The following is a 25,723-nucleotide window of genomic DNA, read 5'->3' on the forward strand; positions in this document are numbered from 1 at the left end:
CTTTCGTCGGGTAGGTACATCCTTGGGTTCCGATCGCTTCGTTCCTCGCTGGCGAGCACAACTTTTCGTTGCATCCACTATCACTTCGCCGTCGTCCAGGAATCTCACCAAGATCTGCAATTTCCGAGAATTTTCACTCAAGAGGACCCATTCAGCGCCCCCTGTGCAGCGATGCTTCGCTTGCTTCGACTTTCCACGATCGACAGGAACACCAGCCAGGTAGGGTATTAGAGGTGATCCACGATCCCACAAGATATTAGAGTTTGAGAGGCTGACGCATCAAATCTGGATTCAAGCCCATGGTGTATTTGGGGCGAGTCGAGCACGACGTCGTGGTCATCCGCAGACGAAATTTGCAAAGCCTTTGACCAGTTGCGGTGAAGCCTCACATCTGCGAGGAACATGCGAATATAACAGCGGATAACCATGATGTGGGGGAGCGGAGTCATGCCATGGGCCCCATGCTGTGATGGAGGTCAATGCGTTGTAGACGGTCAAGAAAGATGCTTCTGATTCAGGTCGATGATGTACGTTCAGGCTGGACAGTTTCAGTTCGTAGTAATGTAGAAGATTGATAAGTAATGGTGAGAATCCCCTCTGAACGCATATGGTTTTCATGTAGCTATTCACCTCGAGACCATCCTTCCACGATTCAGAAACGTTGCTTCAGGAAATACTGACGCCATGGCTTCCTTTTCGAGACCCGTACCTGAGGCTGTTGTCGCATCATCGGGGTCTCGATCGAAGTTCCCAGCATACATACACCAGAGTTATGATAAGTGTGTAGAGGCAGCGAAAGAAACGGAACACGAGTACAACCAGGCCATGTCTACAAACATCAAGTCCAAAACGTTGGCTGAAATCCCCGGCCTGGGACTGGTGCACCCCATGGCCCTCACCATTGCAAACTGCCTTCCTGACCGACTGGCCGCCATTACGCGTTTTGCGGATTTCACCATCTTGAATGACGACTACTACGACTCCGCAAAGAAAGAAGAGGTAAAGTCAACATTTCAGCGAGCCGGAAGCTCAGAAAGAGCCCCACACTCATTTTGTTTCCCCAGATTCAAGAAGTCAATGATGGCATCCAGAGCGCAATCCGAGGGTTCTCGTCTCCCAGTGCTTTGCCCACGCCATCCAGTTCCTCCGCCTTCAAGGCCAAACAGCTCCAAGCAGGCTTTATGCTGGAGCTTTTCAGTCTCGACCAGGAGTTTGCCCTGGATATCATGTCTTCTTACAGCCAAGGACTCGACGTTGCTACGTTCGCTCCGGACGATCTCAAGACCCTGGATGACTATCTCCCCGTGCGAAGCATAAACTCGGGACTTGAGTAGGTACTCCACACGGCCCCCAGTCGCTATTGGGGATGTCCCGTTGATAAAGCTTTGACCATTGCTACACGTTTGCTTACATGGACGATAGTGTGACAGAAGACATGGCCTGCTTCGGTACGGGGGTAAGGATTTCTCGCGCCGAGAAAGAGAAGCTTCGCAAGGCCACGGACCTGGCTAAATACGCCATCACAATAGTCAACGATCTCTACAGTTGGCCCAAGGAGATTAAATGTCATCTCGAAACGCCGGGCTCCAACCCGCCGTTCAATGCCGTGGCCGTACTCATGCGACATTCTGGTTATTCCGAGTCCGAGGCATTCCAGGCTCTGGCCGACAAACAAGCTGAGCTAGAGGATAAGCACCTCCGCCTTGTCGAAGCTCTGCGGGAGCGAGAAGGTGGAAGCTTGCCGGAGAACCAGGAGCGGTACATTGCGAATGCGCAACAGGCGGTGTCAGGCTCAGAGCTGTGGAGTGTCTTCACGTCCAGATACCCGTCGAAGTCAGATCTCCAGCAGCCGCCAGTGGAATTTGTGGATGGAATGCTCCGATACGCGAGTGAGAACAACAAGGTCGTGAAGGAGGAACCGGAAACATTGCTTTCGGTGTCGGACGAGATCGAAAAACAACTCGCGCTGCTGGAGGTTGCTTCGATCACATCCAGTTCTTCTTCGGCATCGTCATCAGGCTCGTCTTTGTCCGCGTGCGAAAACAAAAGCCACAGCACTGGCGATTTGGCAGCCATCGAGGCTACCTGCGACAGTCGAAACATCATTGCTTGTCCCTCCGAGAAGGATTACAAGCGAACCAAGGCGCTTCTGCCCGATGGTTCAGACCTCTCGACATATGCCTCCCGCGTAGCGGCTGCTCCAGATCATGTAAGTACTTCGCACTGCGTATTTGGTTAGAATAATCGAGAGACCTAACCACACACTCTTTAATAAGCCTGTCATGGCACCGTTCAAGTACATCGCCTCTTTGCCATCCAAAGGCGTCCGGGACACGTTCATCGACGCCCTCAACTGGTGGTTGAAAGTCCCCGATGACTCGTTGCTTTCAATCAAGACAGTCATAAGCATGCTCCACGACTCCTCGCTCATGCAAGTTGAAATGTCTCTGACGATCGAGGACGGAAATACTGACAGAGGGTACGTTTAGATTGGACGACATAGAGGATGACTCCACGCTCAGGAGAGGCAGCCCTGCCGCACATACGATATACGGAACGGCCCAATGCATCAACGCGGCCAACTACATGGTTGTCATGGTATTGGTAGAGATCCAAAAGCTTCGCAGCCCGATGAAGTTAGACATCCTAAGCGGTAAGTGCAGCTCTCTCTCTGCAGAAACATTGTTCCGAAACTGTGCAAAGGTGCGGAGCTAACGACTGAGAGCTGCCTCTTGTAGAGGAGCTTGAAAATCTCTTTTTGGGACAAAGCGAAGATCTCTTCTGGAAGTACCAGGTCGAGTGCCCTTCCACTGAAGAGTACATGGAGATGATTGAAAACAGTGAGACCTACCTGACCCGTTTGACAGTTGTCGGATGATTCATGTGCTGACATACATTGCTTGTCTAGAAACCGGAGGTCTCTTCCGGCTATGCGTTCGCCTTCTCCAGGCGGAGTCAACCAGGGACGAGTAAGTTCTGCCACCTTTTCTTCCGACAATCTATCGGCAAATCGGCTGACTTCAATTCTGCCAGCGTCCGCAACCTTGATCCGAGGCCATTCGTCCGTCAGCTCAGCCTGTATTTCCAAATCAGAGATGACTACCAAAACCTTGTTTCGGATCAGTATGCCAAACAGAAGGGCTTCGCTGAAGATCTTGACGAGGGGAAGATATCCTTGCCAATGATTCTTACTCTCCAGAGGATGCGGACGAGACCCGAAATCATGGGCATCATGAAGCACAAGAAGCCCGGGCCAATGTCGATGGAGATGAAACAGTTCATCCTCACCGAGATGAGGAAGTCCGGTGCTCTGGAAACTACACACGCTTTGCTTCAGACGATGCAGGAGGACCTTATCACGGAGCTGAGGGGGCTAGAGCGCGATTTCGGCTCCAAGAACCCAATGTTGGAGATGGTTCTGAGGAAGCTATGGATATCATGACGTGGGAATACCAAGTGAGGTTTGGTTTCGTATTCGTTTTGTAAGCATCTCAAAAGCCTTATCATCCTTTTCCGCTGATGGGCCAAACACATTTCAAGAGGACTTTTACGTTTGTCAATCGCCACCGGTGCAGCCCAGCCTTGCCCAGCTCCTTCATATGTGTGAAATTCAATATAGGCCCATGTCAAATGATCAATCTCATCGTATTGAGATCAAATGATTTCTTGCTGTATTAAATGAAAGTCCTTGCCCCGTACTAAGGTCCACGGTGTCGATGCCGGCATAGCATTCACCATGCTCACAATAATGAAAGAGGATAACCATAAAGGAGTATCAAGTCAGGGTTGCTTTCAGCTAACCCAAGCAGCAACCACCGTCTCCGCCCTCGAACTAGCCTCCAATATTTTGCCCTTTCTCTCTTCGCTTCGGGGAAGAATGTCAACATCAACGTGCGAGACCCCCATCACCAGCCCGTCGTGAAACCCAGTCTCGACGCGCGTGTCCAGAGGCCCCTTCGGGATGACGTCAAACCCCCATGTCAGCTTGGCAATGGTGATCAGGGCTTGGTTCTCGGCATAGACCAGTCCGGGACACACGCGCCGGCCGATACCGAAGTTGTAGGTCGGATGGCGGTTCTGCCTCTTGGCGGCTTCCCGCATCGACGGCTTGACCCCCCACTCGTTGTCCAGGTATCGCTCGGGTCTGAACTCTTCGGGCGCGTCATACCACTCTTCGTCCATATGGATGGACCACGTGTGCAGTAGGAATGTGGTTCCTTTGGGAAACTTGAAGCCGCGGTAGGTGTCGTCTCGGGCGAGCACCCTTGGAAGCCCTGACGGGACTGCTGGGCGCCAGCGTATGGCCTGCGGATGTTAGCTTCTCTTGTCCAATCAATGCGTGGAGACGATGATCGGCTTACTTCTATCAAGCAAGCCCTCAAATAGACCGCCTTGTCAAGGTCTTCTGGTCCTGGTGATTCATCCTGCCAGATCGAGTCTACCTCGGCCTGGATTCGCTTCTGCACATCAGGGTATGCGCCTAGGATGAGCAGCATGCTGCTGGCCGTGGCAATGAGGGTATCAACAGCGGCATCCAACACGCCGGCGCCGAAGAGAGCCAGCTCATGGTCCCCGAATTTCGAACACTTCGACCTCTCACCCTCCATGATGAGCTTCGTCATGATTGACTCGTTCTCGGGGCCTCTCACACCCTGAGTAATACTCGAGTGCTGGGCTTTGGCGCCGTTGAGCATGTGGTACCTGTATCTTTTCATGGCCAGATGCAGATCATCTGCCTCTCGCCTCCAAGCGGCGAGAAACTTGGGGATGTACTTCAAGACAGGGAAAAGGTCAACAGGAGGCGCTTGGGCGGGCGTGATGAACCTGAGCCAAGTGTCCTGCACCTTGAAGTAGTCGTCTGTCGAAAGTACGCCACTCTCCGAAACAGCCTGTCCGCTGAGAATGGAGAGAGGTGTGGCCAGAGCCCATTGCTTCAAATGCTCGTGAAAGCTCTTTGGGTCTTCCATGATGCGTTTCATCAGGACCGCGGAATGCGCGGTCTGCACTGTCATAGCACGTTGCAGCTCAGCAGGTCCAACGAGATGTCTCAAAGCCGTCCGCGTCTTTTTGATGTTGTGGTCGTTTTTCATGAACAGAAGCGTTCCCGGGTTGATGATTTGTGAGGTGATGTACGGCTGCTGTCGATCCGAGTATATCGCGCCGCGCTTTTCGTAGAGCTCCCGCCCATGTTCGGCGCTCGACAGGATGACATAGTTGTCAGCTCCAATCTTGATACCGACGATGTCGCCGTACGTCTTCTTCCACTCGTGGAACTTGAGGAAAGTTTTCTCCGACGGCAGTTGCAGCACATTGCCCATGAACAGAGCTGGAGGAGGGCCTGGTGGGAAGTCTTTTGGCCTCCTGGTTGAGAGAACCCAACTTCCAAAGATGAAGACGAGAACAGCCGCTGCGACAGCTGGGAGAATTGGATACCAGAGCAGGGAGATGATCCACATGATGTCTGTAACCTTTGCAGTGGTGTTGGAATCAATGACAAACAAAGTCTATGCCGAAGGGCGATGTTTTATTGCATTGAAAGGGAACGAAGACGACGTCTTCCGTCCGGCTTTTATGCTCAACGGTTTTCCTTCGCCGCTTCAGTTCTCTGCCTCTTGATCACTTGTCTCCGGCATTCATTGTACAACAACGCCAAGCAAGACATTGAGTGTTCCACTGCATATCCTGCGGCCCATCACGGGGATGGTTGAGTTTGACTGGCCAACTCCAATCCCCCCGCCCGCGAGTGGTACACAAGGACAGACCAACTATGCAACTCAAGGTAGGCTGGCAGGCTGGCAGGCAATATTTCGAGCGCCTTGCAGGTAAAAACGGCGCCCGCACAACGAATTCGACGAAGAGTCGTGACGATCGGTACAACCCATTGGCATGGGCCGCGGGGTCAGTACACCTCCATTCAGCAAAAAGAATCCGACTCGGCAAGGATGCGAGACGGGATCAGGCATTAAGCCCAACCAATACCGCTCAAGCCTTACTGCGTGCGTTGATAGGCTTGTGAAAGTCACCGTGGCCAGTCATACAGCTTGTGTAGTCAACCTTGGTCTGTCGGTCAGGTGGGTAGACATTGGCAAAATCTGGCCCATTTTGCCTGATATGGCAACACAAGATGGCTTCTCCTTGTCGTTTTCAAGTGGCTGAAAGTAATGTCATGGGTGTTTATACTAGCCGTTGCTTTGAATGGACGGGTGACATTGTGGCGACGGAAGGAAAACAGAGTCTCGGCAATTTGCCCGGGTTTGACAGGGAAAGACGGCATATCCAGTGCATTCCAGTGGCCCAAGGGTTTATATTTATAGAAAATAGCACCAACAAGATAAGAACTAGATGTGTTTTAAAGACCAGCAACCTACTTTGGGCTAAGAGTGTGAAGATAGCAACCATACAAATAGACGCAAGTGTGCGTTCAGCGGCTCTGCTGCAGTAAATACTCGAACATTATGCTGGGAATCTTTATGCACATTGCAGTGCAGCTGCAGGGTAATCTTCAGATATATCTAGGGCTGGAGATGAGAAGTGGGCTCTCTGGAGTTACACGTGTAACCGAGACCTAAGTACACAGATTTGTTTTTCACCTTTGAGGACTAGAAGTCGGACTATTGCTCAGCAGAATTACCAAAACAGTGAGCTTGCAGTTCTTGGTGTTAGCCTGCAGCTGTTTAATGGCCTAGACTAGATTCATGAGTAGCCGGGGCGTATTAGCAGGTAGCTCTGAAGGAAAGTGTGAAAAACTTCGTCACTATTAGGATACAACGTGCTGAGGAGGGCCAAGGTCGTTGAGGATCAAGTATGAAGTTGAGTAGCAATGAGAAAGCCTACGGTGGTAAATTAGACAGCAAAGTGTAGCCCAAACTCACTCTATTTCCTCATTTTCTCACGTCTCACAGACTGCCTGACCCCTTTTCCACGCAGTGTACAGCCTATGTAAACCGAACAACAACTCTAGGACTCTATCCTCGAAATCCGCTCAGTAACGTCACATACCCACTTTTGGAACACCCCCCCATTTGGAACACCTAAAAATGCCTTATCTCCACCACCAGCCTCCTACTTCCTCCTACTTCTAACTATTACAACATTTCTATACCTTATGCAAATAACCTTATTTTTTTACTAGACCTTCCTTTATGCTTTATAACCTAGTATACTAAAGATAACGTTAATTAGGCAATCTAAGCTGTCTGTAATAGCAAGAGCCTAAGGAGGGCAGCTTGCAAATATAGCATCCTAGTTACTACCCTTTATAATCGTCTCTAAGGCACCTAAGCAAGGGTATTAGCATTTTCCGACTTTTAGAGGCTCTCCCCTAACTAAGAGGCTAAGCTAGCTAAATAGGTGCAAATCCAGCATGCCCTTAGGCTTGCTCTAACCTATTAGCAGGTAAAGGTATTTGCAGAAAGGATCCTTTATACTATAGGGGATATAGATCCTCTAGGAAAGGCATAGATCTAAGGCTTTAAAAGGAGAAACCTATTAATTAAGGTCTAGAGAAGTTACCCTATAGACTCTAGATGTATTAATAGAGCATCTACTAAGGTTATTAGGGATTAGTTTAAGTATCTTGCTATACTAGAGATTAAGGGCATTAAATCAGCTAATAGATATAACATAGATAAGACTAGTATCCTTAAGGGGTAAGAATCTAATAGGCTAGTGCTAGGGATATCTAAGATAAAGTCTGTCTGCAAGAAACAGCCTAGATTAAGGGCATAGGTATCTATTATTAAATGCATCTCTGCCCTAGGCTATGCCTTAGATCCCTTTATTATATATAAGGGTAAGATAGTCTAGCAGCAGTAGTTTCCTCTAGATTTTAGCCCTTATAAAGGATAGCAATTTACTGCAATAGAGAATAGATAGACTACAGATAATACTGCAGTTAAATAGCTGCAGAAGGTCTTTATCCCTTAGACCCTCCCTTAGGGTAAGGAGGAGGCTAGACTGCTAGTTGCTAATAGCTATAGGAGTTATATAACAACTAAATTTATATAGCTCTGCTATATTAATAACATCTACCTATTATTCTTACTACTACACACCTCCTATATCCTCTAGCTACTTAACTAGTTAGTCTTTAGCCCTCTAAAGGCAGCCTATAGGAAGGAGCTTAAATACCTTAGTTAGTAGAATAATTCTACTATTATAGGCAAGAGGAACTTTATAGGCTGTTATTAGAAGGCTTATCTAGCAGGCTTAATAATGTAGAACATCTAAAGTAGTTAGAAATATACTAGCTTATAGCCTATCTCTATAGCTAAACCCCTTATAAGCCTATTACTGCTCCTATTAACACTAGGGCCATTAGATCAAGCCTACAAAGGGCAGTCTAAGGGCAGCTAAGGGCAAGCTAGAAGCAAAGAAGCTAAAGGATAGGTATCTACGTGTTACGACCCGTCAAACATAACAGGACCAGGGGATGCCCCTACAGGGCACCTAGCAGTTACAAACAAGTTATACACTGCAGACACAGGAAACTAGGGTGCACTCCTCTAGCGCAGAAGAACTATAATGTAAGGTTACATAAAGATAAAGAAGTAAGCAACTAATTATGCATAAGCATAATTGATTATAACGTAAGCGCTTATGCGCCCTACTTTAAGTAATTACTCTATACAACACCTAGATTACTAGTAAATAAGTGTAAGCTAGAACCTTAGCAATAGGTATATAAGACTTATATATAGGATAAACTTAGATAAACTTAAGGATAGACTTCTATAGCTCTTTAGCAATTAACTTTGTAATTATCCCCTTAGATACTCTTAGCACCCTTTACTAGTAACTAACGTTACAACCTCCTTATTAAGTATATAACTAATTACTATATCCTCTAAAGACCTAATCCTTTTAGCACAACTTATAGCACTATTCCCTAGCTTTGTTGCTTTAGCTTCTGCTAATAGATACTACTACAGAAAGCTAACTGTAATACTTTAATTGCTCTTATTTAGTAAGTTAACCCTACAAAGCTAACAAATAGTATTAACAAAATAGCTACTTATTACACTCCTACTTCCAGCTCTAGCTCCTAGGGCTAGCAACAAGCCTGGAACCTTACCTAGGAGTTAGCTAAGAACTAGACTATAGAGGACTTCTGTCTACCTAAACTTTAACCTAACACTAATAGAGAAGTCTCTCTTACTAGCAAAGTCTACAACTAGATTTGCGCTAAGCTAGGACAAAACAACAACAACCTAGCTACTACTTAGAAACTTATTAACAAACTTATAGAATAAACTAAAATTCTAAAGAATAAAGCAGACTAAGCTACATCCCTTTAGCAGGAGGTTTAGACCCTCTAAGCTATAGGTAACATTATCTAAACCCCTATAGATAGACGTAAGAAACTTAAGCTTAACTTACCTATTACCTACAATAAGACCCTAGGAACACTTAAGGGATTCCTTATCTAAGTTAAGAACTATTAGAATTTCTATTAAGGAAACTTTTGCAGTAGAACTAAAAGAGTTATTTATGCTGCAACTTTCTTGTAAGGATAAGCCCTTTAATAGTTTAAACCTTTCCTAAAAGAATACCTTAATAGTAAGACTTTTAACTATTGTTCTAGCAAAGTTAGGGATATATTTGCTAATTTCTAAGGATTTAAAGACGCCTTAAAATCCCTATTTTAGGATCCTATAAATTACAATAAGCAGAAAGAGACTTAGCTTACCTACACTAGACTAAGTCTGCTACTACCTACGCTGCAGAATTCAGAAGACTTTGCGCTTAGCTTAAGCTTACTAAAGACACTAAGATCTTTATGTTCTATAGTAACTTAAAGGATAAAGTTAAGGATAAGATTATTAAGCTTAATTGCCTAAAAGACTTCCTTTAGTATGCTAAACTTGCTATTAAGATTAACAACTACCTTTACAAACAACGCAAAGAAAGAGGTAAGAGGTAAACACTAGCTAACTTAGCTAAGAAGTACTAGTAGCAACCCTAATAACAATTCTAGTAGAATTACCTTTAGCGCAATAGATAAGCTAAGCGCCCTAGAGGAAACTACTAGCAGAACAACCAAAATTGCAACAGCACTGCCTATAGATACTACAGCAGGCCTATAGACCTTAGCGTAGCCTAGAAAGACAACAAGGCATAAGACTTTAAGTGCTATAATTGCAACAGGCTAAGACATATAGCTAGAGAATACTAACAACCTAAGAAACAGCAGTTCTAACTAGTACCTAAGAAAGGCTAATAAATTAATATTGCTAACAAAGACATCCCCTACGCCTTACTCTTATAGACTGCATGCTACAATAACAACTGCCTTACTTACTAAGATAGCAAAAAACAATTAGGATAGTACCTTAAGACCCTTTAGACTCTAGCTATAACCTAGTTAGGCTACAAGAAGATAGGGATATACAAAACCCCTAAGGAATACTAACAATATGTAACGGTCCAAGGCGTGTGTATTTGCAACAGGCTATGGCGACTACTACGAGTATCCTCAGATGAGGATTAGAAGGGAAGAACAACAAATCTCCGCCTCGCAGCGGCCTGATCAGGGCCATGCGGCCCATGCCGCACTGGCCATCGGATTGTCGGCATCGTGGATTCCGTGGTGGGCCTGACCCGGGGTCGCCCGTGGCCGCGATATCCAGCAAGGCCTCATACGGGCCCAGCCCGTTACAATACCCCCCTCCTCCCCTTCCGAAGGGGGCCGTGTTTCTCTTCGTACTCAGCTAGTGCTATTGTGTCCTGAAACTGGCTGAGTGGTTCCCACGTCGGCTTCGCCCAACCCGTCCATTTCACGAGGACCTTCCAACCCCTACCGTGCTTCTTCTTATCCAGTATCTCCTGGACCTCGTACTCCTGATCAGGTCCAGACACAAGGGCGGCGGGTTGTATATCGTCCTGTTCCTGCGATGGAAAAGGGTCGTTTCCGGCATGCCGCAGGAGGGACACGTGGAAGACGTTATGTATCCCAGGCGGCGTGTCTAACCTGCACGCGTGTGTTCCGACTGTCTCCTGAACCGTATACTTGGCGTTCACCCAGTCCAGTTTCTTTGAGGGCCTGTCTGATTTCACATTCGTTAACCTGAGCCAGACTTTGTCGCCCGGTTTGAACTGATCGGACGGCTGTCGCCTCGCGTTGGCGTACAGTTCTTGTCGCTCTTGAGCCGTGGCCATGGCGGCTTGGGCCCATTCCGTAGCGTCCTTCAATCTCTGCACAAATCCTTCAGCTTTCGCGATAGGGGTGCTGTCGTCCGTTCTCAATGGCTCGTCCACCCTGATCAGGTCGATGTCGTATCCGTGGGTGGCAAAGAACGGACTCATCCCTGTAGATGTCGCCGGTCGGTTGTTAATAGCCATCATTGCCACTAGGGACAATTCGTCCCAATCATCCTGAGCATACGAGCAGAAGGCCCGCAAGTAGGTCTCTACTACTTGGTTAGCTCTCTCCGTGGCTCCGTCAGTCTCCGGATGGTAGGCTGTAGAGAGTCTCTGTTTGATTCTGAGGAGCTGACACAGGCGCCTCCACGTCTGACTGACAAATTGTGTCCCTCGATCAGTCACTATTGCTCTGGGGGTTCCGTGGTGTCTGATCAAGGCAGTAGCAAGAGTGTTCGCTGTTGCTTCGGACGAAATTTCCCACATAGGCTCCAGTATAACGTTCTTAGACAGCCTGTCCGTAATAACCAAGAGGTTCTTGTTCTTCTTCCTCGTTGTAGGTAAGTCGGTAATAAAGTCGAGCGATATCTCTGCCCAAAATCGCTCGGGTATCGGTAACGGTTTAAGAAGCCCTCTGCGCTTCTCTCTCCAGACGTTGCCTCGTCCACAAACGTCGCAGTTGCGGGTGAATTGCCGGACGTCCTGAGACAGCCCTGGCCAGTGGAACGTCCGACTGATCAGGGACTTAAGCACATCTCTGCCCGGGTGCCCTGATAACACGGAGTCGTGAATGCTCTGAATCAGCCGCGTTCGCAAAGGCTCGTAATGCGGGACCCATATCCTGTCCCTCCAGCAAAGCCGGCGTTTTCCGTCGACTGTGCACTCCGACAGCATGATAGGGATTCCCCACGTAGAGGGCAGCTGTTTGGCTCCTTGCTGTACAGCGTCCCTGATCAAGTAGTACCGGTTGTTGTTCTCTAACCCAACGTCCCACAGGCTCTTCAAAGGGTCGTCTTCGAAGGGGTTCACTGGTGGCTCAGTCCATTTAGGAGACTCGTCGCTTCCTCCATCAGCGTCCCCGCTTGATACAAAACCGGCCCTGATGGTCGTCTTGGTCTGATCAGGGCACCTCGGCCCCAGGCTCAGTACTGCGGCGCGGTTTACGCGAAGGCTCTTCCGTCCTTCTTTCAACAGCTGTAACTCTCGTCCTTTCAACCTGTCGTCCTCTTCCCCTAGGGGCATATCCTGCTCCCTTCTCGACAGTGCGTCAGGGGTAACGGCTAGCTTCCCGGGCCTATACTGGATAGTGAAGTTGTACTTAGACAGTGTCTCTGCCCATCTAACTTGACGTTCGGTCAGTTGTCGCTTTGTAGTAAAGTACTTAAGGTTGAGGTGGTCTGTGACGATGGTGAATTCTCGGACGCTTCTGAGCTCTGCGTCCCAGTGCTCTAAGCACCGTATTATGGCAAGCAACTCCTTGTCGTGAATAGGGTAGTTGCATTCCGCGGGGAGATTCTTCTTCGAGAAGAACGCTACTGGACGTAGTAGACCCTCTTCATCGTACTGAGAGAGTGTACCTCCGATCACATATCCGGAGGAATCCGTCTCTAGTACGGTTTTTCGTTCTGGATCCCAGTGCGCTAGTACCGGCGCACTGATCAGACGGGCCTTTAGGTCCTCAAAGGCGTCCTGGCACTCTTCAGACCATACGAACGGGGTGTCCTTCTTCGTCAGGGCAGTGAGGGGTCGGGCGACGGCTGAGAATTGGGGTATGAACTGTCGGTAATAGTTGGCAAACCCCACAAAGGATCGGACTCCCCTTACTGATCGGGGCGTTTCCCATAGCTGTATAGCCTTGACTTTCTCAGGGTCGACTCTTAGACCCCTTCCTACCTCGACAATGAATCCGAGGTATTTCACGCTTTTTGCCTCGAAGTCGCATTTGTCGATATCGATCTGTAACCCTGCCTCCTGCAATCTGATCAGGACCTTCTTAACCTTGCTTCGGTGATCTGCGAGCGATCCGCTCGAGTAGATCAGAATGTCGTCGATATAGGCAGAACAGAACTCATCAAGGTAGTCCCTCAACGTGTGATTGATGTATCGCTGAAAGGTCGCCGGGGCCCCAGTTAACCCGAAGGGTGTGACCATCCATTCGTACAGGCCGTACCGGGTGCGGAATGCAGTCTTCCATTCCTCCCCTGCCTTTATCCTGATCTTATGGAAGGCTGCAATAACGTCTAGCTTTGTTAACCACTTGGCTTGTGATACCGCCCTCAGCGTCTCGCTGATCAGGGGGAGAGGGTATCGATCCTTCTTCGTGATTGCGTTCAGACCTCGGTAGTCAACACAGAATCTCAGGCCTCCGCCAGGCTTCTTCACGAAAAGTACGGGGGCGGAGGCCGAGGAGCTGCTAGCTCTAATGAACCCTTTGTCCAGCAGGTCGGTAAGGGTCTTCCGCAGCACTATCAGTTCCTCCCTGGACATACCGTATAGTGGTCCCCAGGGGGCTTGATGCTCTCGGCCGTTGTTGTCTTTTTCCAGGGGGATCTCGTGGTCTATCCCCTTCCTGTGCGGCGGAAGCTTCTCGGCCTGATTACGGTCAAAGACCGGAAGGAACTGGTGATAGTGTTTAGGGAGCTTGTCTCTTGGGTCCGTCTTCTTCTTAGGGGCCAAGGCTTTCTCGATATCCGCGATACTTGCGGCAAAAATTCTCATACCGGTACCTTCCGCCGGGTTTTCCCGTCTCTCGCGCCTGATCAGGGCCATGAACACTGATGCCGCCTGCTTCTGTAGAGGAAACCGGTGATCCTCCTGCCCGGGTTTCCTTCCTTGTACCGTGTGGTTTGCTACTCCAATATGCAGGGAGTTGGTTGCTGGGCGGACGACCACATCATCGTCTTTCATCCAGGATTGTCCAAGGATCACGTCGTCCTCCTGATCAGGGATGACGTAAAAGAACAATCGTCGTCTCTTGTACCCGTCGATGTCGATGCTGGCGTACGTGACGGTGTCTATAGCCCCAGGCACTGTGACGTTGACCTGTTCGAGGGCTCTCGGTGGTATGCTGATACGCGGCAAGCGGAGTTTCGTAGCGTAGGTGTCGCTGATTGTGGCGTAAGTGAGGCACCCGTTATCCACCAAGGCGTAGGTGTAATGGGTGTTATTGATTCCGATGTTAACATAAAAGGGCTCACTATCCATGTTCTTCCTAACACTCCGCCACTCCTTTCTTGCTTCTACCTCCTGGCGGCGCTTTTCGCCAGGAGTTACTCTTTTCCCGAGTCTTCTGAGGTCTGGTCAGACTCCGTCTCGCTCGATTCCTCCGAGCTACTCTCGGCAACAAGCTTAGTCTTGGACTTCTTGACTTTCGACTTCTTAGTCTTTGCCTTCGGAGGTTTCTCTTCTACGTCCTCACAGTGCCGAGCGAGGTGCCCTGGCCTCCTGCACCTATAGCACAGGAAGTCTTTGGTCCTTACGTCCCTCTTCTTCCCTCCCTGGTCAGGGGCCTTGGTCTTACTGACCTTGGTAGGCTCCCAGTCCATCTTGTCGTGAGGTGGTCTTGTAGGGGACTTAGGCTTTGCCTGACCAGGGGTAGACAGCCTTCGTCGCTGCCTCTCTTGGCGTTCCTGAGAGGACTGGTTGTCTAGGCGAGATCCGATCTTCATTAAGAGCCTGGTGTACTCGGGGTAAGATTCCGGGATATCAGCCACGCTGATCAGGTGGCTGCGTAGGGTCGCATTCAAGGCTCCTTCAAGGTAGTTGATTCTTACAACGTCAACCCATTCGCCTCCTCCGCTCTCGGCCAGTTCCTTCTCGAACTTAGGGAGGAAAACAGCAAAGCTCTCGTACTCTTTCTGGCGGAGCGTTCGTAGTCGGCTGAGTGCCCTGGCCTTGGCGTTTGGGTCTCCATAGCAACTTTCCAGGTAGCTCATGAACTGGTCGGGCGACTCTTCTCCGTTTGCTCCACCCTGAGCGTAGTACGCTGACGCCATTGCTTGAGCTGTACCATCCAGCCTGGCGTATATATATCCAAATATATCAGCGTCACAGTCAAAGGCTCTCCTATCTAGGCGGATCTTTCCTTTCATCTCCAAGAACCAACGTCGGAAGTTTTTACGGGTACCATCGAACTTCGGAGGGTCGGGTATCTGGTGTTTTCTTCGGAGCGCGGTTATCGGTTGAGCCTGATCAGGGGGGGTGGAGGTTGCAGTCGTTGTAGGGGTCTCGTTTGGGGTCGTTGTCGGGTGCCTAGGTGCGGCTAGGGCTTGCTGCAGCAGTCGAATCTGCTCTCCGTGGGCCTCTCGTTCGGCCGCTTGGGTGGTTCGCATCTCCTGTAGCTGGGCAGCCAGCTGACTGATCAGCTGCACCAGCTGCTGTGGATTCTCAGATGGTTCGGCATTCATATTGCCCTCCATGTCGATAGCTCCCGCAACACACTGTGTTCTCTGGGGCTCTTCCGGTCTATCCTTTGTCCCGCAACCACAACGTGGTTCTGTTGAGACTAGACGGGGTACTCCTGATCAGTCCTACTCTGATCGGGTCCACGGGTTCTGTAGCTATTTTGGTTGACGGTCCCTTTTTCAACTAAGCTACGAGGCTCTGTCCTCCAGCCTCCGCCAGACCGCTACTTCTAGAGAAAGGCTCCGACGTCCTTAATCGCGCAGACTCTGGCCGTCCTCACTAGACGAACCGACCGTCTAGTATAGAGGATCCTGGTGTTTGGGATCTGAGGATAATGTAACGGTCCAAGGCGTGTGTATTTGCAACAGGCTATGGCGACTACTACGAGTATCCTCAGATGAGGATTAGAAGGGAAGAACAACAAATCTCCGCCTCGCAGCGGCCTGATCAGGGCCATGCGGCCCATGCCGCACTGGCCATCGGATTGTCGGCATCGTGGATTCCGTGGTGGGCCTGACCCGGGGTCGCCCGTGGCCGCGATATCCAGCAAGGCCTCATACGGGCCCAGCCCGTTACACAATAATGTATTAACGTTTTATAACAAGCCTGCAGGATTGCTATTTACTAAAAGATCCCTAACGTAAGGAAAGGACTTAAGAAAGATAATACCTCTAAGGAAAAGAAAACCTAAGAACAACTAAAGACCCTTGCAATAATGCGCAGGGGCCTTAGTTAGAAGCTTACACGCAAAATCAAGGAGCAACTTAACAAAATGCTCTAAGCAGGACAACTTAAAGGAGTTAAGAGACCTACACTCTAAGGACTAGTAACACCAGGAGGAGGGATTAAGATTACTACGCTTAACCAAGTTGCAGCAGACAACCCTTAAGACCTACAAACATAGACCCCCTAATAGAGAAAAGCGTATAAACGCACTACAAGCAACTACCTGCAAGGGCTAGACAGCTTAGACTATAATTTAGAAGATACACCTAACTATAGGATTACACCTAGTTAGTACTATAAAACCTATATTACATCTAGCTCTAAAGAAGAAAACCTAAAACCCCTAAAACAACAAGAATACTAGATTATCTACCCTAAGGATAACAACTAGTTAGTCTAGTTTTATAGAATAGCATATAAGAAGAACTATCTACTTACACTACTTATACCTAAAGACTACCCCCTACTAAACCCTAACTACAAGGACTATGTAGACCTCTTTTAGGTAGAATGTCTAGATAATAACTGCAAGACATATAGAAAAGGCAAAAAGAAGTTCTACTTCTACCTTTAATAATATATAGAAGAACCTATTTAAGATGTCTACTTATGCAGACAACTCCTATTCTAGATAATGCAATACTATAAGGAAGGAAACATTACAACTTTTACCTTAGACCCTAAATACCCTATATTATACTATAATAACAATAAGGGATAGTAAGAATGTAAATACAATAAATACCTTATTTACTCTAAAGCTAAAGTAAAGGCCTAGTAGAAGGCATAGAAGAAAGGGACTTAATAGTTAAAAAACTAAAGACGCCTACAACAAAAGGGCAACATATAGCAACAAACTACAAGACCCTATATGCAACCTACAATGTAGCACATTTTAACCTAGACATTAAGATCTAAGGACAACAGACGCACGCAATTATTAATAGCAGCACCTAAGGAAACTTTATCTTACCTAGATTAGTAAATAAACAACAGATACTATAGCAGAAAAAAGAACGCCTGTATGCATTACAGACAGTTAAAGGAGAACAAGTTAAGTATAGTAGCAGACTTATTGTTTTAGAGATAGTGTATCTCCTTTTGTAAGTTTATAACTAGAAAGAAGAACTCTAATTTAATATTATAGAAATAGGAGATATTAACATTATCCTAGGAATTACATAGTTATAGAAGCATAACCTATAAATAGATTAGAGAACTAGCTAACTCTAATAGTTAGATTTAGTTACTAAGCAGCACTACAAGAGTTAGGCCTTAAATAAGTCTCCTAAAGCACCTCTTAACAACATAAGAAATATAAGGAACATATAATACATTACCTATCTTAGGGAGATACAGCCTCCTAAGACAGTAGCCCTAGCAACATTAGATTAGGGATTAGATCTACTCCTAGCTATTCTAGAGGAGTACTAGAAGTATAAAAAGCTGTTTGCCCTAAAGTTAGAAACAGGCTTACTAGAACATAGACCTTATAATTACAAGATTCCTCTTATTAAAGGATCTGTAACGGTCCAAGGCGTGTGTATTTGCAACAGGCTATGGCGACTACTACGAGTATCCTCAGATGAGGATTAGAAGGGAAGAACAACAAATCTCCGCCTCGCAGCGGCCTGATCAGGGCCATGCGGCCCATGCCGCACTGGCCATCGGATTGTCGGCATCGTGGATTCCGTGGTGGGCCTGACCCGGGGTCGCCCGTGGCCGCGATATCCAGCAAGGCCTCATACGGGCCCAGCCCGTTACAATACCCCCCTCCTCCCCTTCCGAAGGGGGCCGTGTTTCTCTTCGTACTCAGCTAGTGCTATTGTGTCCTGAAACTGGCTGAGTGGTTCCCACGTCGGCTTCGCCCAACCCGTCCATTTCACGAGGACCTTCCAACCCCTACCGTGCTTCTTCTTATCCAGTATCTCCTGGACCTCGTACTCCTGATCAGGTCCAGACACAAGGGCGGCGGGTTGTATATCGTCCTGTTCCTGCGATGGAAAAGGGTCGTTTCCGGCATGCCGCAGGAGGGACACGTGGAAGACGTTATGTATCCCAGGCGGCGTGTCTAACCTGCACGCGTGTGTTCCGACTGTCTCCTGAACCGTATACTTGGCGTTCACCCAGTCCAGTTTCTTTGAGGGCCTGTCTGATTTCACATTCGTTAACCTGAGCCAGACTTTGTCGCCCGGTTTGAACTGATCGGACGGCTGTCGCCTCGCGTTGGCGTACAGTTCTTGTCGCTCTTGAGCCGTGGCCATGGCGGCTTGGGCCCATTCCGTAGCGTCCTTCAATCTCTGCACAAATCCTTCAGCTTTCGCGATAGGGGTGCTGTCGTCCGTTCTCAATGGCTCGTCCACCCTGATCAGGTCGATGTCGTATCCGTGGGTGGCAAAGAACGGACTCATCCCTGTAGATGTCGCCGGTCGGTTGTTAATAGCCATCATTGCCACTAGGGACAATTCGTCCCAATCATCCTGAGCATACGAGCAGAAGGCCCGCAAGTAGGTCTCTACTACTTGGTTAGCTCTCTCCGTGGCTCCGTCAGTCTCCGGATGGTAGGCTGTAGAGAGTCTCTGTTTGATTCTGAGGAGCTGACACAGGCGCCTCCACGTCTGACTGACAAATTGTGTCCCTCGATCAGTCACTATTGCTCTGGGGGTTCCGTGGTGTCTGATCAAGGCAGTAGCAAGAGTGTTCGCTGTTGCTTCGGACGAAATTTCCCACATAGGCTCCAGTATAACGTTCTTAGACAGCCTGTCCGTAATAACCAAGAGGTTCTTGTTCTTCTTCCTCGTTGTAGGTAAGTCGGTAATAAAGTCGAGCGATATCTCTGCCCAAAATCGCTCGGGTATCGGTAACGGTTTAAGAAGCCCTCTGCGCTTCTCTCTCCAGACGTTGCCTCGTCCACAAACGTCGCAGTTGCGGGTGAATTGCCGGACGTCCTGAGACAGCCCTGGCCAGTGGAACGTCCGACTGATCAGGGACTTAAGCACATCTCTGCCCGGGTGCCCTGATAACACGGAGTCGTGAATGCTCTGAATCAGCCGCGTTCGCAAAGGCTCGTAATGCGGGACCCATATCCTGTCCCTCCAGCAAAGCCGGCGTTTTCCGTCGACTGTGCACTCCGACAGCATGATAGGGATTCCCCACGTAGAGGGCAGCTGTTTGGCTCCTTGCTGTACAGCGTCCCTGATCAAGTAGTACCGGTTGTTGTTCTCTAACCCAACGTCCCACAGGCTCTTCAAAGGGTCGTCTTCGAAGGGGTTCACTGGTGGCTCAGTCCATTTAGGAGACTCGTCGCTTCCTCCATCAGCGTCCCCGCTTGATACAAAACCGGCCCTGATGGTCGTCTTGGTCTGATCAGGGCACCTCGGCCCCAGGCTCAGTACTGCGGCGCGGTTTACGCGAAGGCTCTTCCGTCCTTCTTTCAACAGCTGTAACTCTCGTCCTTTCAACCTGTCGTCCTCTTCCCCTAGGGGCATATCCTGCTCCCTTCTCGACAGTGCGTCAGGGGTAACGGCTAGCTTCCCGGGCCTATACTGGATAGTGAAGTTGTACTTAGACAGTGTCTCTGCCCATCTAACTTGACGTTCGGTCAGTTGTCGCTTTGTAGTAAAGTACTTAAGGTTGAGGTGGTCTGTGACGATGGTGAATTCTCGGACGCTTCTGAGCTCTGCGTCCCAGTGCTCTAAGCACCGTATTATGGCAAGCAACTCCTTGTCGTGAATAGGGTAGTTGCATTCCGCGGGGAGATTCTTCTTCGAGAAGAACGCTACTGGACGTAGTAGACCCTCTTCATCGTACTGAGAGAGTGTACCTCCGATCACATATCCGGAGGAATCCGTCTCTAGTACGGTTTTTCGTTCTGGATCCCAGTGCGCTAGTACCGGCGCACTGATCAGACGGGCCTTTAGGTCCTCAAAGGCGTCCTGGCACTCTTCAGACCATACGAACGGGGTGTCCTTCTTCGTCAGGGCAGTGAGGGGTCGGGCGACGGCTGAGAATTGGGGTATGAACTGTCGGTAATAGTTGGCAAACCCCACAAAGGATCGGACTCCCCTTACTGATCGGGGCGTTTCCCATAGCTGTATAGCCTTGACTTTCTCAGGGTCGACTCTTAGACCCCTTCCTACCTCGACAATGAATCCGAGGTATTTCACGCTTTTTGCCTCGAAGTCGCATTTGTCGATATCGATCTGTAACCCTGCCTCCTGCAATCTGATCAGGACCTTCTTAACCTTGCTTCGGTGATCTGCGAGCGATCCGCTCGAGTAGATCAGAATGTCGTCGATATAGGCAGAACAGAACTCATCAAGGTAGTCCCTCAACGTGTGATTGATGTATCGCTGAAAGGTCGCCGGGGCCCCAGTTAACCCGAAGGGTGTGACCATCCATTCGTACAGGCCGTACCGGGTGCGGAATGCAGTCTTCCATTCCTCCCCTGCCTTTATCCTGATCTTATGGAAGGCTGCAATAACGTCTAGCTTTGTTAACCACTTGGCTTGTGATACCGCCCTCAGCGTCTCGCTGATCAGGGGGAGAGGGTATCGATCCTTCTTCGTGATTGCGTTCAGACCTCGGTAGTCAACACAGAATCTCAGGCCTCCGCCAGGCTTCTTCACGAAAAGTACGGGGGCGGAGGCCGAGGAGCTGCTAGCTCTAATGAACCCTTTGTCCAGCAGGTCGGTAAGGGTCTTCCGCAGCACTATCAGTTCCTCCCTGGACATACCGTATAGTGGTCCCCAGGGGGCTTGATGCTCTCGGCCGTTGTTGTCTTTTTCCAGGGGGATCTCGTGGTCTATCCCCTTCCTGTGCGGCGGAAGCTTCTCGGCCTGATTACGGTCAAAGACCGGAAGGAACTGGTGATAGTGTTTAGGGAGCTTGTCTCTTGGGTCCGTCTTCTTCTTAGGGGCCAAGGCTTTCTCGATATCCGCGATACTTGCGGCAAAAATTCTCATACCGGTACCTTCCGCCGGGTTTTCCCGTCTCTCGCGCCTGATCAGGGCCATGAACACTGATGCCGCCTGCTTCTGTAGAGGAAACCGGTGATCCTCCTGCCCGGGTTTCCTTCCTTGTACCGTGTGGTTTGCTACTCCAATATGCAGGGAGTTGGTTGCTGGGCGGACGACCACATCATCGTCTTTCATCCAGGATTGTCCAAGGATCACGTCGTCCTCCTGATCAGGGATGACGTAAAAGAACAATCGTCGTCTCTTGTACCCGTCGATGTCGATGCTGGCGTACGTGACGGTGTCTATAGCCCCAGGCACTGTGACGTTGACCTGTTCGAGGGCTCTCGGTGGTATGCTGATACGCGGCAAGCGGAGTTTCGTAGCGTAGGTGTCGCTGATTGTGGCGTAAGTGAGGCACCCGTTATCCACCAAGGCGTAGGTGTAATGGGTGTTATTGATTCCGATGTTAACATAAAAGGGCTCACTATCCATGTTCTTCCTAACACTCCGCCACTCCTTTCTTGCTTCTACCTCCTGGCGGCGCTTTTCGCCAGGAGTTACTCTTTTCCCGAGTCTTCTGAGGTCTGGTCAGACTCCGTCTCGCTCGATTCCTCCGAGCTACTCTCGGCAACAAGCTTAGTCTTGGACTTCTTGACTTTCGACTTCTTAGTCTTTGCCTTCGGAGGTTTCTCTTCTACGTCCTCACAGTGCCGAGCGAGGTGCCCTGGCCTCCTGCACCTATAGCACAGGAAGTCTTTGGTCCTTACGTCCCTCTTCTTCCCTCCCTGGTCAGGGGCCTTGGTCTTACTGACCTTGGTAGGCTCCCAGTCCATCTTGTCGTGAGGTGGTCTTGTAGGGGACTTAGGCTTTGCCTGACCAGGGGTAGACAGCCTTCGTCGCTGCCTCTCTTGGCGTTCCTGAGAGGACTGGTTGTCTAGGCGAGATCCGATCTTCATTAAGAGCCTGGTGTACTCGGGGTAAGATTCCGGGATATCAGCCACGCTGATCAGGTGGCTGCGTAGGGTCGCATTCAAGGCTCCTTCAAGGTAGTTGATTCTTACAACGTCAACCCATTCGCCTCCTCCGCTCTCGGCCAGTTCCTTCTCGAACTTAGGGAGGAAAACAGCAAAGCTCTCGTACTCTTTCTGGCGGAGCGTTCGTAGTCGGCTGAGTGCCCTGGCCTTGGCGTTTGGGTCTCCATAGCAACTTTCCAGGTAGCTCATGAACTGGTCGGGCGACTCTTCTCCGTTTGCTCCACCCTGAGCGTAGTACGCTGACGCCATTGCTTGAGCTGTACCATCCAGCCTGGCGTATATATATCCAAATATATCAGCGTCACAGTCAAAGGCTCTCCTATCTAGGCGGATCTTTCCTTTCATCTCCAAGAACCAACGTCGGAAGTTTTTACGGGTACCATCGAACTTCGGAGGGTCGGGTATCTGGTGTTTTCTTCGGAGCGCGGTTATCGGTTGAGCCTGATCAGGGGGGGTGGAGGTTGCAGTCGTTGTAGGGGTCTCGTTTGGGGTCGTTGTCGGGTGCCTAGGTGCGGCTAGGGCTTGCTGCAGCAGTCGAATCTGCTCTCCGTGGGCCTCTCGTTCGGCCGCTTGGGTGGTTCGCATCTCCTGTAGCTGGGCAGCCAGCTGACTGATCAGCTGCACCAGCTGCTGTGGATTCTCAGATGGTTCGGCATTCATATTGCCCTCCATGTCGATAGCTCCCGCAACACACTGTGTTCTCTGGGGCTCTTCCGGTCTATCCTTTGTCCCGCAACCACAACGTGGTTCTGTTGAGACTAGACGGGGTACTCCTGATCAGTCCTACTCTGATCGGGTCCACGGGTTCTGTAGCTATTTTGGTTGACGGTCCCTTTTTCAACTAAGCTACGAGGCTCTGTCCTCCAGCCTCCGCCAGACCGCTACTTCTAGAGAAAGGCTCCGACGTCCTTAATCGCGCAGACTCTGGCCGTCCTCACTAGACGAACCGACCGTCTAGTATAGAGGATCCTGGTGTTTGGGATCTGAGGATAATGTAACGGTCCAAGGCGTGTGTATTTGCAACAGGCTATGGCGACTACTACGAGTATCCTCAGATGAGGATTAGAAGGGAAGAACAACAAATCTCCGCCTCGCAGCGGCCTGATCAGGGCCATGCGGCCCATGCCGCACTGGCCATCGGATTGTCGGCATCGTGGATTCCGTGGTGGGCCTGACCCGGGGTCGCCCGTGGCCGCGATATCCAGCAAGGCCTCATACGGGCCCAGCCCGTTACAGATTTAGAATTTATTAGGAATAGAATAAAGAAATACACTAACACTTTAAGAATTAGAGGACTATCCTTAGAAGAGGGAGATAGCGCCTATCTTATACAGCAAAACATTAAGACTAAGTAACTAAGCAATAAGTTAGACTACAAAAAACTTAGACCCTTTAAAATTATCTAAAAGGTTTTAATAGTTAACTACAAACTTAAGCTACCTAATATAATAAAAATCTACCTAGTCTTTCACATTGCGCTTTTTAAACTAGCACTACGCAGATTACACACTAAAGACTGCATTATTATTAAACCTAATAAACTAGAATATAAAGTTAAACAAATTATTAATTACTATATAGAGGATAAATAAAAATAATACCTTATTAAATAGAAAGGCTACAGACATAAAGACAACTTATAGGAACTAGTTAAGAACCTCTAATACTCCTAGGTACTACTAAGGGAGTACTAAAATTAAAGTTAGCTAACTTTAGATCCTTAAATACTACCTCCTAGTTAATAACTCTAAAGGCGCTACTAGCCTATGCCTCCTTAGCTACAACCAACTTAGAAGAGAATGCAGCAGAATCTATGGATTTACTATCTAGGATCTCCTAACCCTTCTTAAACACTATTTGCTTTGCCTTGCAAATACGCTCTAGTTTTGTAAGCAACTTATCTATTTTAGCCTAAGCCTAATAAAGCGCATCTGCTCTTTATTAAAGAATTAATTCCTCTAACTCCTCTTTACGCTTAAGACAATTAGACTTATTTAAAAGATAATCTACTATTGCAAACAGATTAGCATTACAAGAAAACAAGAATAAAAAAGAACACTTATATTTACAAATTGCATTTGCTAACGTATTATAGGAATAACTATAGCAAACGCACTTAGAACATTTTGATTTTCTAGCTAGCATCTTACAGCAATAACTAGCTAACTAACAATATAAATAAAGCATAACTTTAAAACTAAGCTCCTTAATTTCAAGTGTAAGCTTTAGGTAACGTTGTGTAGAAGAACCCTTAGTATAGGAATTGCTGTGCAACATTTTGTTAGTATAAAAGAAGAACACTTAACGCTATCCTAGCCTAGACAGCAGGGGACCTAACCTACTTATGTAGTTTAGGGACTAAACCTTTAGAGGAGAGACCTAATATTACAACCTGTTAAACATAATAGGACTAGGGGATACCCCTATAGGGCACCTAGCAGTTACAAACAAGTTATACACTGCAGACACAGGAAACCAAGGTGCACTCCTTTAGCGCAGAAGAACTATAATGTAAGGTTATATAGAGATAAAGAAGTAAGCAACTAATTGTGTGCGTAAGCATAATTGATTATAACGTAAGCGCTTATGCACCCTACTTTAAGTAATTACTTTATATAACACCTAGATTACTAGTAAACAGGTGTAAGCTAGAACCTTAGCAATAGGCATACAGGACTTATATATAGGATAAACTTAGACAAACTTAAGGACAGACTTCTATAGCTCTTTAGCAATTAACTTTATAATTATCCCCTTAGATACTCTTAGCACCCTTTACTAGTAACTAACGTTACAACCCCCTTGTTAAGTATACAACTAATTACTGTATCCTCTAAAGACCTAATCCTTTTAGTACAACTTATAGCACTATTCCCCAGCTTTATTGCCTTAGCTTCTGCTAATAAACACTACCACAGAAAGCCAACTGTAACACTACGTTATCTATAGTAGCATAGTCAACGCTAAAGAAGATAAAGGATCTAGCTAGCTAACTAAAGCTATTTATAGAGCTAGATAATAATGCCTCTACTTAACGCCTTTTGTTTATAAAGGTAAAAAAAGGCTTTAGTAAGCAGGCATATAAGCTAGCTACTGCTTAGCATAAGCTAGAGCTTCTGCAAGCTAAAGTTACAAGCACTGCAGTTAGGAAAAGGAAGGCAGTCCAGCTAGATCTAAACACTAAGTTTGCCAACATTAAGGACATCTAGCAGGCGCAAATTAAGGCTAGCAAAAAGAAGGATATTACAGATAAATCTAGCGACTCTAAATACCCTAGTAAAGCTAAAAGCTGTATTGTAGTAGCATCTAGGCCTAGTCAGTAATTAATTAAAGATGGTGGTGCTGTTAGGATAGCTTCATTTTTAGGTGTTCCAAATGGGGGGGTGGTTCCAAAAGTAGGTATGTGACGTTAACGTTGTCATTGCTAGTCAGATCTGTCTAGCACAACTCTTTAGACCAGCG

At 48.2% G+C, this 25,723-nt stretch overlaps 2 protein-coding genes across 2 annotated transcripts; one reads left to right on the forward strand and one right to left on the reverse strand.

Annotated features, from left to right (window-relative positions):
• Positions 1-684: 684 nt before the first annotated feature.
• CDEST_06157 (Putative polyprenyl synthetase, isoprenoid synthase domain superfamily) lies at positions 685-3,443 on the forward strand (the record flags this gene model as incomplete). Its single annotated transcript, XM_062922316.1, has 8 exons — positions 685-999; positions 1,065-1,330; positions 1,423-2,209; positions 2,277-2,443; positions 2,490-2,653; positions 2,739-2,840; positions 2,909-2,969; positions 3,034-3,443. The coding sequence occupies 8 exons, from the start codon at positions 685-687 to the stop codon at positions 3,440-3,442; spliced, it is 2,271 nt and encodes a 756-aa protein (XP_062778367.1). The 3' UTR covers position 3,443.
• Positions 3,444-3,792: 349 nt separating this feature from the next.
• CDEST_06158 (Putative cytochrome P450) lies at positions 3,793-5,456 on the reverse strand (the record flags this gene model as incomplete). The annotated part of the gene is made up of 2 exons (XM_062922317.1): positions 3,793-4,305; positions 4,362-5,456. The coding sequence occupies 2 exons, from the start codon at positions 5,454-5,456 to the stop codon at positions 3,793-3,795; spliced, it is 1,608 nt and encodes a 535-aa protein (XP_062778368.1).
• Between the last annotated feature and the right edge of the window lie 20,267 nt (positions 5,457-25,723).

Source organism: Colletotrichum destructivum, chromosome 4 (assembly GCF_034447905.1).
Source record: "Colletotrichum destructivum chromosome 4, complete sequence".
Lineage (NCBI taxonomy): Eukaryota > Fungi > Ascomycota > Sordariomycetes > Glomerellales > Glomerellaceae > Colletotrichum > Colletotrichum destructivum.